The sequence below is a fragment of the Pseudophryne corroboree genome, chromosome 12 (genome assembly GCF_028390025.1).
Source record: "Pseudophryne corroboree isolate aPseCor3 chromosome 12, aPseCor3.hap2, whole genome shotgun sequence".
Lineage (NCBI taxonomy): Eukaryota > Metazoa > Chordata > Amphibia > Anura > Myobatrachidae > Pseudophryne > Pseudophryne corroboree.
The window spans coordinates 4,758,180-4,775,083 of record NC_086455.1 but is presented as its reverse complement, the minus strand read 5'-3'; the positions used below and the strand labels follow the sequence as shown (position 1 = coordinate 4,775,083).

Here is a 16,904-nt window from a genome sequence, read left to right as displayed (position 1 = left end):
ATAACACTACATCGGTTCCGGTATGAATGGTCGACCATGTTATGGTCGACAGTCATTAGGTCGACCACTATTGGTCGACATTGACATGGTCGACATGGACACATGGTCGACACATGAAAGGTCAACACATGAAAAGGTCGACATGAGTTTTTTTACTTTTTTTGGTGTCGTTTTTTGCGTAATGTGACTGGGAACCCCAATTAGTGCACCGCGTCCCCTCGCATGGCTCGCTTAGCTCGCCATGCTTCGGGCATGGTGCCTTCGCTCCGCTACCGCTTCGCTCGGCACAGATTACCGTTCCAATCGTAGTCCACGTGGATCGTAAAGTATGGAAAAGTTCCCCAAAAGAAAAAAAAAGTAAAAAAACTCATGTCGACCTTTTCACGTGTCGACCTTTCATGTGTCGACCATGTGTCCATTTCGACCATGTCAATGTCGACCAATAGTGGTCGACCTAATGACTGTCGACCATAACATGGTCGACCATCTGAACGGATACCCACTACATCCCACCCTCCCCAATAACACTACACCCCACCCTCCCCAATAACACTACACCCCACCCTCCCCTAAAACACAACACCCCACCCTCCCCTAAAACACTACACCCCACCCTCCCCTAAAACACTACACCCCACCCTCCCCTAAAACACTACACCCCACCCTCCCCAACACTACAGCCCACCCTCCCCAATAACACTACACCCCACCCTCCCCTAAAACACTACACCCCACCCTCCCCTAAAACACTACACCCCATATTCACCAATAACACTACATCCCACCCTCCCCAATAACACTACATCCCACCCTCCCCAATAACACTACACCCCACCCTCCCCTAAAACACTACACCCCACCCTCCCCTAAAACACTACACCCCACCCTCTCCTAAAACACTACACCCCATATTCACCAATAACACTACATCCCACCCTCCCCAATAACACTACACCCCACCCTCCGCTAAAACACTACACCCCACCCTCCCCTAAAACACTACACCCCACCCTCCCCTAAAACACTACACCCCATATTCACCAACAACACTACATCCCACTCTCCCCAATAAAACTACACCCCACCCTCCCCAATAACACAACACCCCACCCTCCCCTAAAACACAACACCCCACCCTCCCCTAAAACACAACACCCCACCCTCCCCTAAAACACTACACCCCACCCTCCCCAATAACACTACATCCCACCCTCCCCTAAAACACTACACCCCACCCTCCCCTAAAACACTACACCCCACCCTCCCCTAAAACACTACACCCCACCCTCCCCAATAACACTACATCCCGCCCTCCCCTAAAACACTACACCCCACCCTCTCCTAAAACACTACACCCCATATTCACCAATAACACTACATCCCACCCTCCCCAATAACACTACACCCCACATTCACCAATAACACTACACCCCACCCTCCCCAATAACACTACACCCCACCCCCCGGATCCAGCCCTGATAACATCTGCCAGCAGATGCTGCATGGTCGGACTACACAAAACCCCAATATATGCAAAGTACTCAAGGTAGTTATTGAAATGGGGCAAGTGATGTGTATGAGGAACATTTATCCCATTTATCAAAAAATATTTCCAGCTATTTCCCCTCAAAACACCTGTTTTCTGGGGGTAGCCACAAATGTTTAATATCCCCGCAATATATGTAAGAGGAACAGCAGCCGATATCTCCAATACCCGCTGCGATCCCTCCTTTCCCGTCGGCAGCCGCAGCCCCATTGGTTTGTATGGGGAATGTGATGCTACCAGATTTACCACATTATTTATAGTGTATGTGTAGAGTGTAATTATTGGATATACATCCTCGTTGTGTCCCCTAATGTTATTTATAGTGTATGTGTAGAGTGTAATTATTAGATATACATCCTCGTTGTGTCTCCTAATGTTATTTATAGTGTATGTGTAGAGTGTAATTATTGGATATACATCCTCGTTGTGTCTCCTAATGTTATTTATAGTGTATGTGTAGAGTGTAATTATTGGATATACATCCTCGTTGTGTCCCCTAATGTTATTTATAGTGTATGTGTAGAGTGTAATTATTAGATATACATCCTCGTTGTGTCTCCTAATGTTATTTATAGTGTATGAGTAGAGTGTAATTATTAGATATACATCCTCGTTGTGTCTCCTAATGCAGAAAGCAGACGTCTGCGCCTGGTAAATGGTCCTGGGCGCTGTGCCGGCAGAGTGGAGGTCTATCACCAGGGAGAGTGGGGGACGATCTGTGATGACTTGTGGGACACAGCAGACGCCAATGTGGTTTGCAGACAGCTAAATTGTGGTCATGCTCTTAACGCCACAACCCGTGCCCGTTACGGGGAAGGAACTGGGAAGATCTGGATGGACGATGTAAGATGTAGCGGGAATGAAACTGCTCTTTGGAATTGTCCGTTCAGCCGGTGGGGTCGGCACAACTGTCGGCACAAAGAGGACAGTGGCGTAACGTGCTCAGGTACATTAGGTTTATTAAATCAGTGAACAGTCCAGATAATGTGGCAGCAGGATAATCATGTAGTTATGGCATCAATGTAGACTAATACCCCACACAAAGGAGCAATCTTCATATGTGGTTGTGATAAAACTAAACACAAGGACATCCCTCCCCGCGTAGTACATAGGGGCCTGGCGCTATCTCTGGGGCTGATTCTGAGTCAGATGTATCAGTGGCCAGTGTTATGTCCAGCAGTGTTATGTCCAGCAGTGTTATGTCCAGCAGCGTTATGTCCAGCAGCGTTATGTCCAGCAGCGTTATGTCCAGCAGCGTTATGTCCAGCAGCGTTATGTCCAGCAGTGTTATGTCCAGCACTTTATACAAGAATCTGCTATGCCAACTATGTGTCTTTATGCCGGAGGTCGGCCGCTGATTTTCCATGTGCAGCCATCATCATTACTACACAATGCATTGCTGGGTGCAAAACATCCATCTGAGACAGGCGTCCTATCTCCTGCCACACACGGAGACCGAGCACGGAAACTTACCTACCTGACCGTCACAATCCCAGTGCAATCCCAAGCACGCCGTCCAGTTTCCACAAAGAAAAGATTTTTCAGTCTTGTGTAGGATTTTGGGCCACACATTCCTGGCAGCCAATCCCTGGGCTAGGGTGTAACACGGTCTGCTTCTACATAAAGGGGGCATGACAAATCCTAACTCACCCCATTACTAGGAAACATTATTACCAGCTGGGATTTGGGGTTCTAATAGGAGCCTCAGTTAAACCTAAATTATATTTCACATGAATCCAGTTTGTCCGCTCCCTACCCCTGGCAGTCATTGGGGGTCATTCAGACCTGATCGCACGGTAGTTTTTTTCACTACGCTGCGATCAGGTCATAACTGCGCAGGGGCGTCGTACGGGTACAAAGCGGATCGTTGCTGAGCAATGAATTTAATGAAGAATCCATTCGCACAGCCGATCACAAGTCGATTGACAGGAAGAGGGCGTTTGTGGGTGGCAACTGACCATTTTCTGGGAGTGGTTGGAAAAACGAAGGCGTGTCCAAGCGTTTGCAGGGCGGGTGTCTGACGTCAATTCCGGCCCGGACAGGCTGAAGTGATCGCAGCGGCTGAGTAAGTCCTGGGCAACTCAGAAACTGCACAAAATTTTTTTGTTGCGCTCGGCTGCACATCCGATCGCGCACTTGCAAAGCAAAAATACTCTCCCCTGTGGGTGGCAACTCTCTGCTCGCAGCGCTGCAAAAAAACCCTAGCGAGCGATCAGGTCTGAATTATGCCCATTGTCTGCAGAGCTCCTCATAGTATGGAAGTAAATGGGGCGTATGTTGCTCCATAGAAGTCCTCATGAGAAAATGCGTACATTCCCCCATCTGCCGCGTTTCATGAATCTCGGGAATGAGTTGCGTATGTGTGGGACTGGTTTGTTGCCAATTCTCATCAGTGTGCACTTGTACAGTCCTGTTATAGATTCATACGCCTCCAAACAGCCGCATTTATGCTTAGGTCCATCTCTTGCACTGGCACGACCATCACTGATCTTCTCCCATGTAAGACACCACGTTACAGCCCATTCCAGCTGCTCTTCATCAGTGGAACATGCCTGACATCAGTACAGCTGTGCATCGCCCATACATGTGTGCACAGTTACAGAGCATGTGCAGAGCGAATCCCACAAGACACGCTCTGCAAACAGGCGTGTGCACACCTGATGACCCCCGGTATCTTTAGGAAGGGACGTTCTGTGATATGTCTGTGCATATGGCAAACCCTCAATCAGTTATTGCAGGCCAGACAGTAATACAGGGTTTGGGCATTTGCCTAAAGAAACCACCATGTCACAGGATGGAGAAACGCGTCACAACTCTCATGACAGATCTGTAACATGCGGGTGATATGCACACCGACGACAATATACTGATGCGGATGAAGCGGTATGTTTCCATTCCTGCCATCAGAAAATAGGCACACCTGGGGGGATGTTTAGTAAAGGTCAGTTTTGTGACTTTTGATGATCTGCTGCTGATTTTCAGTCTTTGTTGCAAATCAGAAATTTACTAACGGCAAAACCAACTGAGAAATTGACCAAAAAATATTTCCAACTAAAATCACACATAATACCGCTCTCAGCCAATCAGCAGGCTTTTTCTATGGCAGCTCCCACTGATTGGCTGAGAGCGGTCTGATGGAAGTGCAGATGAAAGGCTCATTGATAACCGGCATAGAAGAAGGCAACCAATCCAGAGGAGCTGCACGTTATCTGGAGGGAATGGCTATCACCATCCTGGGCCTGATTGAGGCCTGTACGCTTACCCAGTGTTTAGCATCCAATGGTGGAGACACTGCACATGTGCAGGACAGGCCCTGTGCCCTTGCATGCAGTGCCCCCAAATCCCGGAGTGATTGACAGGCTCAGGGCATTTAGGGATTGGGAAGGGGCAGGGACCGGGTATGTTTCTCAAAGTGATGGCGTGTCAGCTCTGTTTTGTGGTAGTGCCGAGGTCAGTGTCTGGCAATGCAGATTTACGGACATCAGCTGCGGATCGGAGACGGGAATCTGAGTAACCTGAAGGTCACGCAGAGTGATCCGATGGTGCGTCATGAGACAGATCACAGAAGCTGGGAGGAGGAGTCTATTTCCAGCCGATGCCTCCTGCTGCATTAGCGTATGAGCTGTACGATATTGCATAGCTGCTGCACTGTGCTTCCCTGTGACTCTGAATCAGGCCCCACTGGCTATACAGGAGGTGTCTGGTGTCATATTTGTGGCACACGTGGCTTGTTTGCCATGAATAGCGTGGCTGTGCGCTGACACGTGCGTATGCACCTGCTTTCACAGGAACGCACGCTGCCGCAATGTGTACACGCGCAACAAGCGATCTCATGCAGGTTAAACAAGGACACGTCTGTAGGTACTGACGCCAAATGTAACGCATCCAGCACTGAGCCATTACTTGGCTTTGACTGTCGGGTGACCGGCGTTTGGGATTCTGTCGGTGACTATGCCGACGCCAAGATCCTGATCTTTAGAATGCCGGTGGTGGGAGCACAACGAATACTCTAGCGAGCTCGCTGCGCTCGCCACAGGTTCTATTCCCACTCTATGGGTGTCATGGAATAGTCCCTGTCAGTCGGCATGGCGACTGTCTATCGGTCGGGATCCCAGCGTCGATATAGTGACCGCCGGTCACATGACTACATCCCCTTTGAACACTTTTATAATCAGGCTTTTCACCAACAAGCTCTGAATTGTACCCAATACCAACTATCCACAAGTTACTGACACATTGTATGCTGACTTATTACGGGTGTAGTATGGGATGCCGGCGACCGGGCTCCCGGCGACCAGCATACCGGCGCCGGGAGCCCAACCGCCGGCATACCGACAGCGTGGCGAGCGCAAATGAGCCACTTGCGCTACGTGCGCCACGCTATTTTATTCTCCCTCCAGGGGGTCGTGGACCCCCACGAGGGAGAAGAAATGTCGGTATGCCGGCTGTCGCGATTCCGGTGCTGGTATACTGTGCACCGGGATCCCGACAGTCGGCATACTGAAGACCACCCCTTATTACAACCTACCTAACATTGTATCACATTCAGTACTGTAACAACGTCATAGACATTGTGGAGATGATTAGTAGGAGAAGGAGTATATTACTGGGGAGTAACAGCGTACAGTTATTATACGGTGCCACCATTCCATAGAACCCAAGACGTACAGTATTACTCTCTGTACTATTTCTGCGGCCACAGGCGATGGCTCTGTCTTCTTATCAATGGAAGTTCCTCTTAGTGCAGAATAATCTGATGGGAGATTCCTGTCCTGTTTATTTCTCTATCGTCCTAAGTGGATGCTGGGGTTCCTGAAAGGACCATGGGGAATAGCGGCTCCGCAGGAGACAGGGCACAAAAGTAAAGCTTTTACAGGTCAGGTGGTGTGTACTGGCTCCTCCCCCTATGACCCTCCTCCAGACTCCAGTTAGATTTTTGTGCCCGGCCGAGAAGGGTGCAATTCTAGGTGGCTCTCATAAAGAGCTGCTTAGAGAGTTTAGCTTAGGTTTTTTATTTTACAGTGATTCCTGCTGGCAACAGGATCACTGCAACGAGGGACAGAGGGGAGAAGAAGTGAACTCACCTGCGTGCAGGATGGATTGGCTTCTTGGCTACTGGACATGAAGCTCCAGAGGGACGATCACAGGTACAGCCTGGATGGTCACCGGAGCCACGCCGCCGGCCCCCTCACAGATGCTGAAGCAAGAAGAGGTCCAGAATCGGCGGCTGAAGACTCCTGCAGTCTTCTTAAGGTAGCGCACAGCACTGCAGCTGTGCGCCATTTTCCTCTCAGCACACTTCACACGGCAGTCACTGAGGGTGCAGGGCGCTGGGGGGGGGGGCGCCCTGGGAGGCAAATGAAAACCTTTAAAAAGGCTAAAAATACCTCACATATAGCCCCAGAGGCTATATGGAGATATTTACCCCTGCCTAAATGTACTAAATAGCGGGAAACGAGCCCGCCGAAAAAGGGGCGGGGCCTATCTCCTCAGCACACGGCGCCATTTTCTGTCACAGCTCCGCTGGTCAGGAAGGCTCCCAGGTCTCTCCCCTGCACTGCACTACAGAAACAGGGTATAACAGAGAGGGGGGGCAAAATAAATGGCAATATATTAATATAAAAGCAGCTATAAGGGAGCACTTAATCATAAGGCTATCCCTGTCATATATAGCGCTTTTTGGTGTGTGCTGGCAGACTCTCCCTCTGTCTCCCCAAAGGGCTAGTGGGTCCTGTCTTCGTATAGAGCATTCCCTGTGTGTCTGCTGTGTGTCGGTACGTGTGTGTCGACATGTATGAGGACGTTATTGGTGTGGAGGCGGAGCAATTGCCAAATATGAGGATGTCACCTCCTAGGGGGTCGACACCAGAATGGATGCCTTTATTTGTGGAATTACGGGATAGCGTCAACTCGCTTAAGCAGTCGTTTGCCGACATGAGGCGGCCGGACACTCAATTAGTGCCTGTCCAGGCGCCTCAAACACCGTCAGGGGCTGTAAAACGCCCCTTGCCTCAGTCGGTCGACACAGACCCAGACAAAGGCACTGATTCCGGTGGTGAAGGTGACGAATCAACCGTATTTTCCAGTAGGGCCACACGTTATATGATTTTGGCAATAAAGGAGATGTTACATTTAGCTGATACTACAGGTACCACTAAACAGGGTATTATGTGGGGTGTGAAAAAACTACCAGTAGTTTTTACCGAATCAGAAGAATTAAATGACGTGTGTGATGAAGCGTGGGGTGCCCCGATAAAAAACTGCTAATTTCAAAGAAGTTATTGGCTTTATACCCTTTCCCGCCAGAGGTTAGGGAGCGCTGGGAAACACCTCCTAGGGTGGACAAAGCGCTAACACGCTTATCAAAACAAGTGGCGTTACCCTCTCCTGAGACGGCCGCACTTAAAGATCCATCAGATAGGAGGATGGAAAATATCCAAAAAGGTATATACACACATGCAGGTGTTATACTACGACCAGCTATTGCGACTGCCTGGATGTGCAGTGCTGGGGTAGTTTGGTCAGAGTCCCTGATCGAAAATATTGATACCCTGGACAGGGACAATATTTTACTGTCGTTAGAACAAATAAAGGATGCATTTCTTTATATGCGTGATGCACAGAGAGATATCTGCACACTGGCATCACGGGTAAGTGCTATGTCCATTTCGGCCAGAAGAGCTTTATGGACACGACAGTGGACAGGCGATGCGTAGAGGAGTTATTTGGGGTCGGTCTATCGGATTTGGTGGCCACGGCTACGGCCGGGAAATCCACCTTTCTACCTCAAGTCACTCCCCAACAGAAAAAGGCACCGACCTTTCAACCGCAGCCCTTTCGTTCCTTTAAAAATAAGAGAGCAAAGGGCTATTCATATCTGCCACGAGGCAGAGGACGAGGGAAGAGACAGCAACAGGCAGCTCCTTCCCAGGAACCGAAGCCCTCCCCGGCTTCTACAAAAGCCTCAGCATGACGCTGGGGCTTCGCAAGCGGACTCGGGGGCGGTAGGCGGTCGTCTCAAGAATTACAGCGCGCAGTGGGCTCACTCGCAGGTAAATCCCTGGATCCTGCAGATAATATCTCAGGGGTACAGGTTGAAATTAGAGACAGAGCCACCTCGCCGTTTCCTGAAGTCTGCTTTACCAACGTCCCCCTCAGAAAGGGAGACGGTTTTGGAAGCCATTCACAAGCTGTATTCTCAGCAGGTGATAGTCAAGGTACCTCTTCTACAACAAGGGAAGGGGTATTATTCCACTCTTTTTGTGGTACCGAAGCCGGATGGCTCGGTAAGGCCTATTCTAAATCTGAAGTCCTTGAACCTGTACATAAAGAAGTTCAAGTTCAAGATGGAGTCACTCAGAGCAGTGATAGCGAACCTGGAAGAAGGGGACTTTATGGTATCCTTGGACATCAAGGATGCGTATCTCCACGTTCCAATTACCCCTCACACCAGGGGTACCTCAGGTTCGTTGTACAAAACTGTCACTATCAGTTTCAGACGCTGCCGTTTGGTTTGTCCACGGCACCTCGGGTCTTTACAAAGGTAATGGCCGAGATAATATTTCTTCTTCGAAGAAAAGGCGTATTAATTATCCCATACTTGGACGATCTCCTAATAAGGGCAAGGTCCAGAGAACAGCTAGAGATGGGTTTAGCACTATCTCAAGAGGTGCTAAAGCAGCACGGATGGATTCTGAATATTCCAAAATCCCAATTAATGCCGACAACTCGTCTGCTGTTCCTGGGGATGATTCTGGACACAGTTCAGAAAAAGGTTTTTCTTCCCGAAGAAAAAGCCAAGGAGTTATCTGACCTGGTCAGGAACCTCCTAAAACCAGGAAAGGTGTCTGTACATCAATGCACAAGAGTCCTGGGAAAAAATGGTAGCTTCTTACGAAGCAATCCCTTTCGGCAGATTCCATGCAAAGGGATCTGTTGGACAAATGGTCAGGGTCGCATCTTCAGATGCACCTGCGGATAACCCTGTCGCCGAGGACAAGGGTATCCCTTCTGTGGTGGTTGCAGGAGGCTCATCTATTGGAGGGCCGCAGATTCGGCATGCAGGATTGGATCCTGGTGACCACGGATGCCAGCCTGAGAGGCTGGGGAGCAGTCACACAGGGAAAAAATTTCCAGGGAGTGTGGTCGAGCCTGAAAAAGTCTCTTCACATAAGCATTCTGGAACTAAGAGCAATCTACAATGCTCTAAGCCAGGCGGAACCTCTGCTTCAAGGAAGACCGGTGTTGATCCAGTCGGACAACATCACGGCAGTCGCCCATGTAAACAGACAGGGCGGCACAAGAAGCAGGAGGGCAATGGCAGAAGCTGCCAGGATCCTTCGCTGGGCGGAGAATCACGTGATAGCACTGTCAGCAGTATTCATCCCGGGCGTGGACAACTGGGAAGCAGACTTCCTCAGCAGACACGACCTTCACCCGGGAGAGTGGGGACTTCATCCAGAAGTTTTCCACATGCTATTAAACCGTTGGGTAAAACCAATGGTGGACATGATGGCGTCTCGCCTCAACAAAACACTGGACAGGTATTGAGCCAGGTCAAGAGATCCGCAGGCAATAGCTGTGGACGCGCTGGTAACACCTTGGGTGTACCAGTCGGTATATGTGTTTCCTCCTCTGCCTCTCATACCAAAGGTATTGAGGATTATACGGCAAAGAGGAGTAAGACTAGTGGCTCCGGATTGGCCAAGAAGGACTTGGTACCCGGAACTTCAAGAGATGGTCACGGACGATCCGTGGCCTCTACTTCTGAGAAGGGACCTGCTTCAGCAGGGTCCTTGTCTTTTTCAAGACTTACCGCGGCTGCGTTTGACGGCATGGCGTTTGAATGCCAGATCCTAAAAGGAAAAGGCATTCCAGAAGAAGTCATTCCTACCTTGATAAAGGCAAGGAAGGAAGTCACCGCGAAGCATTATCGCCGTATTTGGCGAAAATATGTTGCGTGGTGCGAGCAGCGGAGTGCTCCGATGGAGGAATTTCAACTGGGTCGTTTTCCTACATTTCCTGCAATCAGGATTGTCTATGGGTCTCAAATTGGGATCTATTAAGGTTCAAATTTCGGCCCTATCAATATTCTTCCAAAAAGAATTGGCCTCAGTCCCTGAGGTCCAGATTTTTATCAAAGGAGTACTGCATATACAGCCTCCTGTGGTGCCTAAGGTGGCACCGTGGGATCTAAATGTAGTTTTAGATTTCCTCAAATCCAATTGGTTTGAACCACTAAAGAATGTGGATTTGAAATATCTCACATGGAAAGTGACTATGTTACTGGCCCTGGCTTCGGCCGGGAGAGTATCTGAACTGGCGGCTTTGTTTTATAAAAGCCCTTATTTAATTTTCCATTCGACATAGGGCAGAGCTGCGGACGCGTCCGCATTTTCTCCCTAAGGTGGTATCAGCGTTTCACCTGAACCAGCCTATTGTAGTGCCTGCGGCTACAGACGACTTGAAGGACTCCAAGTTGTTGGACGTTGTCAGAGCCTTAAAAATATACATTTAAAGGACGGCTGGAGTCAGAAAATCTGACTCGCTGTTTATACTGTATGCACCCAACAAGTTGGGTGCACCTGCTTCTAAGCAGTCGATTGCTCGTTGGATTTGTAACAAAATTCAACTTGTACATTCTGTGGCAGGCCTGCCACAGCCTAAATCTGTTAAGGCCCATTCCGCAAGGAAGGTGGGCTCATCTTGGGCGGCTGCCCGAGGGGTCTCGGCATTACAACTCTGCCGAGCAGCTACGTGGTCAGGGGAGAACACGTTTGTAAATTTTTACAAATTTGATACCCTGGCAAAGGAGGACCTGGAGTTCTCTCATTCGGTGCTGCAGAGTCATCCGCACTCTCCCGCCCGTTTGGGAGCTTTGGTATAATCCCCATGGTCCTTTCAGGAACCCCAGCATCCACTTAGGACGATAGAGAAAATAAGAATTTACTTACCGATAATTCTATTTCTCGGAGTCCGTAGTGGATGCTGGGCGCCCATCCCAAGTGCGGATTATCTGCAATACTTGTACATAGTTATTGTTAACTAATTCGGGTTATTGTTTAGGAAGCCATCTTTCAGAGGCTCCTCTGTTATCATACTGTTAACTGGGTTTAGATCACAAGTTGTACGGTGTGATTGGTGTGGCTGGTATGAGTCTTACCCGGGATTCAAAATCCTCCCTTATTGTGTACGCTCGTCCGGGCACAGTACCTAACTGGAGTCTGGAGGAGGGTCATAGGGGGAGGAGCCAGTACACACCACCTGACCTGTAAAAGCTTTACTTTTGTGCCCTGTCTCCTGCGGAGCCGCTATTCCCCATGGTCCTTTCAGGAACCCCAGCATCCACTACGGACTCCGAGAAATAGAATTATCGGTAAGTAAATTCTTATTATTGCATTTGACATTGTTTATTTGCCTTAATTGGCAGTTTATAATCCATTAGCAGTACACCAGAGCCCTTATAATACGGTGGTAGGTTTTGGGGATCACTTACCCGTGGGAAGTGGGGAGAGGTCGGGGGATTAGCTGGTTATCTTGTTTCGGCACATGGAATAAACTTCATTACTTGTGGTTTTTATCTTGAAACGATCTGTGTGTGAGCTCTCTCTGCCTCCATGTAAGCCGGAATTTTATCCAAACGTTACGCACCAATATGTTGCCCTGATGATATCACTCAGACAATTCCTGTTACGCGTCAGCTGTAAATAGCAGCCATATAGAAAGGGATTTAATGATCATGAATCAATACTGACTGTGTCTGTTCTTCCAGAGTTGACGGATGTTCGTCTGGTTGGGGGACCGGATGGCTGTGTAGGATGGCTGGAGGTCTATTATAATGGAAGTTGGGGGTCTGCGTGTAATAATCACATGAACGATGTCTCAGTCTCGGTTATCTGTAAACATCTCAGCTGTGGATCTAGCAGGCAGCTCATCATATCGCGCACACATGAACTTGGAAATAAACCCGTTTGGGTGGACCATATAGATTGCCGCAAACATGCCAGCCTCTTATGGCAGTGCCCCTCGTCCCCATGGAAGAGAGACTCCTGTTATGATAATGAACTGGCAGTAATTAAATGTGAGTAATTAAGTGTTTATTTACCTCGTGTCCTGATCTGCATGTTATCATGTTGTGTTACTGCCTGGCTAAATAACTGAAGGTTAGTGAATATGGATTTATTAAAATTTAGTATGATTTCAGGCTTTTCCAATACACTTTTCATGGTTTCCGGCATTTTCAATACATTTATACCACTTTTACACCAACATCCCGGGTCTGACCCAGGATTTGGAGCATGGTTCCAAGCCGGGTCAGACCCCCATTTATACCGCAGTGCCGGCACCGTTTACACTGCACCCGGGTGCAGTGTCCTGTGGGCCGGCGGGTAGAGATAATGTAATCTCCAAGCGCCGGGAAACACTGCAGACTGGTGCTCCGGAGAGTCACGCTGTGGAAAAGACCAGCAATCTGGAAGTTGCTGTGCTGCCCCCAACCTCCGGCGTTTCCAGGCACCAGACATGGCGCAGCTGTCTGCATAGAGAGCATGTGCCATGTCCCCAGCCACTGCATGGCAACCAGCACGTCGCACTCCGGCATACCGACAGCGTGGCGAGCGCAAATGAGCCCCTTGCGAGCACGGTGGCGGGTTATGCGCGCCACGCTATTTTTCTCCCTCCAGGGGGGTCGTGGACCCCCAAGAGGGACAAAAGGTGTCGGTATGCCGGCTGTCGGGATTCCGACGCCGGTATACTGTGGGCCGGGATCCCGACAGCCGGCATACTGAAGATCACCCCAACACAGGGAACATTCTAGTCAGTGATGTACAATACAATACATAGAGCATTCTATTTATCAATATACTATACAGAGACCACTATTATGATCTTTATACAATAGAGAACATTCTAGTGACCCTAGCTAGGGGCTGTTAAAGTCCAGATAGTAATGATATAATGTTACAGCTCCGGAAAACCTGCAAGGGTCCAGAGACACTTACAGCCTGCTTGACAGAACTTAGTACCTTTCGCTACCTGTAGTGAATCTACACTCTTGGACAATAGAATCTGAGGTCAACCAATCTGACTTCTCGGGTAAAATCCTGAGCAAACCGTGATCTGTATGACCTGTCTGAGGGAACGCACTAGACACGGTCATTCTCCTTGTGCCTGCCTGCAGGTATGAGCCATCTGCTTGACACACAAATTAGCCGCCAATTTGTGGTTCCTCTTCTATTCCCTTGGAGTATTACAGTAGTAGTAAACACCATGCCCAAGCACCAATCATGGGGTATCAGATAATTTTACATAATCAAAAACACATTTAAAAAAATATATTTTTTATCAATGTCTGACCCCCATATATTAATTGGTAAACGTGGACCCAGTTACAATAATATCATGGACTATCACTGGACAATTAGTGTTGTAGCCTAAACCAGGGGTTCCAGCCCTAATCCCCCAGAACCACTATCGGGTCACGTTGTGTGGATTCCTATGTACATGCACAGGGGAGTTCCTCTATGGTGCTGGCTCAGTAATTATCCCACCTGCTTCCACAGACAGGAATCACAGACCAGGTACTACAAAGAACACAGATTTCTGTATCTCTCCTATTCATCATTATGGAATAAGCCTGTCTTGTTTTACAAAGAAGAATCTGGACATAAATCAGTACTGTCCGATTGTTATAGAAATGAAATTTTAGTTGAAGATAATACTTATTGCAAGAAAATTTGCTCATAGATTTGCAGCCTTCTGTCTTTTTTCCAATACGAGTGACTTTAAATGTAATTATTAGTTGGCAGTGATTGGATCTGATGCCACCACTACCACTAATCGGAGCCCCGGGGCAATGACTTACTGCCTGATGTTACCCACATATTCCTCTGTGACATCAGGAGAACTGAAGAACGTGGTCCCTGCTGCTGACAATTGATAACTGTACCTCTGTATGTTATACACAGGTGAGAGAAGGGAAACACGGCGTCCTGTCACCTGCCCGGCATCAGAGCCCTGTACAGGTGAGGACTGCTATGTTACGCCATGTGATGCCCACTTATGAGCCAGTACTTCTTATTCAGGCGTCCCACTTGTGTATAGCAAGTAGGAGAGTTACCTCTGAGAAACTCTGTTACCCAAACACAAAAGTAATTTCCTTTGACATTTTTATGATATCAGTAATGAAGCGCCTTTCTGTACTGAAAATGGGCAGAAGAATGCAACACTTTGGAATATAAAGAAGCTTGCACTTATAGCTCTGCCCCTGCTTCTTCATGCTCAGCCCTTGATGATGCCACCCGCTTCACTGCCACAATTGAAGCAATCCATAACAACATCTCCACCCCCCAGCCTCCTCTTTTTGCACCCATTTCCCACCCTGTGCTGCCCACTCTTTCCACCTTCTTCCCAGCACCGGGGATGAAGTCTACATCCTCTTACCTTTATCTCCCATTCCCCGACCCCCTTGACCCCATTTCCTTTTACCATCCTCTCATCTTTAAACTGTTTCCTCCTACTTCCAACACACCCTTTTCTCACCCATCTATAAGGAGCGCTGCCTCAACCTTGATTCTCACTCAAACTACTGCCCTATCTCTCACCTCCTTTTTGAGAAGATTTTCTACCTCCACCTTGCCACATGTCTATCTGTCCACTCCCTTCTTGACCCTCTTCAACCTTGTTTTACTCCACTGAAACTTCACTCACCATGGTCACCATGGACCTTCTCACCACCAAATCTCAGGGTCACTACTCTCTCCTCATCCTCCTTGTCCTATCTACTGATAATCACTCTCTGCACCTTCACACATCAAGTGTCTGTCCTCTCTTAGTTATTGGTTCTCCTACTACTTCCTTGGCTCTCTTCTCGCATCACCTCTCTTGGACATAACATCAGCAGTTCTCTTTGGCCTTCAGTACCATACAGTATATAAGCTAATGAGACTGACAGTAAATCTACCTCTTCTCCTCTGATATTTCTCTTTCCATCCCATTTTGCACCTAAAACTGACTCTTTGCCACCTCATCCTAACATGGCTAAGACAGAACTAATTGTTTCTTCATTCCAGAATCCCTTCACCTCCCCTCTCTCTGTTATTAACATGACCCTCTCTTCTGTCCCCATTGTCTGTAGATACAGTGCCCATGAGGCGGAGTAACTTTTGCCCCATCAGTGGTGTAGCGATATGATAAGTGACGATAATACTAAATATTGTATTATAGGACGGTTGGAGTCACAGATACAGCATTAGTAAGACGGTACCACACAGATCAGTATATATAACCATGCAGAGTAATGGTGGCCTGTGTACTGGGTAACGTACTGCAGGACAATTGGAGTTACAGAACAGAGTGCGGGGTATATCTGGGTAATAACGCCTCTCTTGATAAAGCAATTTTACGTTTCTTCCATTCCAGATAACGACCGAGTCCGTCTCACTGGGGAGAACAACTGCTCGGGCAGAGTGGAGGTCTATTATCAGGGAGTGTGGGGAACAGTCTGTGATGATGACTGGGACATGCAGGATGCGGAGGTGGTGTGTAAGCAGCTGGGGTGCGGCTCAGCCATGAAGGCCACTGGAGAGGCCAGATTTGGGGATGGGACAGGCCCCGTCTGGCTGAGCGAGGTGAATTGCCGAGGTTATGAGAAGGCCCTGCAGGACTGCTGGTCTCTGCGCTGGAACACGAGCGACTGTCTCCACAAGGAAGATGCTGGAGTCCTGTGCTATGGTAATGCTATCACTGCTTGTCATGTGTCTGAGGAACAATGCAGAGCACTGTGCTCTGGTAATAGTATCACTGCTTGCCATGTGTCTGAGGCATAATGCTCAGTCCTGTGCTCTGGTAATGGTATCACTACTGGTCATGTTTCTGAGGAATAATGGCAAGTACTGTGCTCTTGTAACGGTATCACTGCTTGTCGTGTGGCTGAGGAATAATGCTGAGTACTGTGCTCTGGTAATGATATCACTGCTTGTCGTGTGTCTGAGGAACAATGCAGAGCATTGTGCTCCTGTAATGGTATCACTGCTTGTCGTGTGGCTGAGGAATAATGCTGAGTACTGCACTCTGGTAATGATATCACTGCTTGTCGTGTGGCTGAGGAATAATGTTAAGTACTATGCTCTGGTAATGATATCACTGCTTGTCGTGTGGCTGAGAAATAATGCTGAATACTGTGCTCTGGTAATAGTATCACTGCTTGTCGTGCGGTTGAGAAATAATCCTGAGTACTGTGCTCTGGTAATAGTATCACTGCTTGTCATGTGGTTGAGGAATAATCCTGAGTACTGTGCTCTGGTAATGATATCACTACTGGTCATGTTTCTGAGGAATAATGCCAAGTACTGTGCTCTGC

At 48.4% G+C, this 16,904-nt stretch overlaps 1 protein-coding gene across 1 annotated transcript in view; it reads left to right on the top strand.

Moving 5' to 3' along the window:
* LOC134980779 (scavenger receptor cysteine-rich type 1 protein M130-like) overlaps positions 1 to 16,904 on the top strand; it is a 101,879-nt gene that overhangs the window by 59,922 nt on the left and 25,053 nt on the right. Inside the window, exons 9-12 of the mRNA XM_063947746.1 lie at positions 2,178 to 2,492; positions 12,318 to 12,626; positions 14,512 to 14,568; positions 15,965 to 16,276. Coding sequence (XP_063803816.1) covers positions 2,178 to 2,492; positions 12,318 to 12,626; positions 14,512 to 14,568; positions 15,965 to 16,276 — 993 coding nt within the window. The remainder of the gene's footprint in view (positions 1 to 2,177; positions 2,493 to 12,317; positions 12,627 to 14,511; positions 14,569 to 15,964; positions 16,277 to 16,904) is intronic.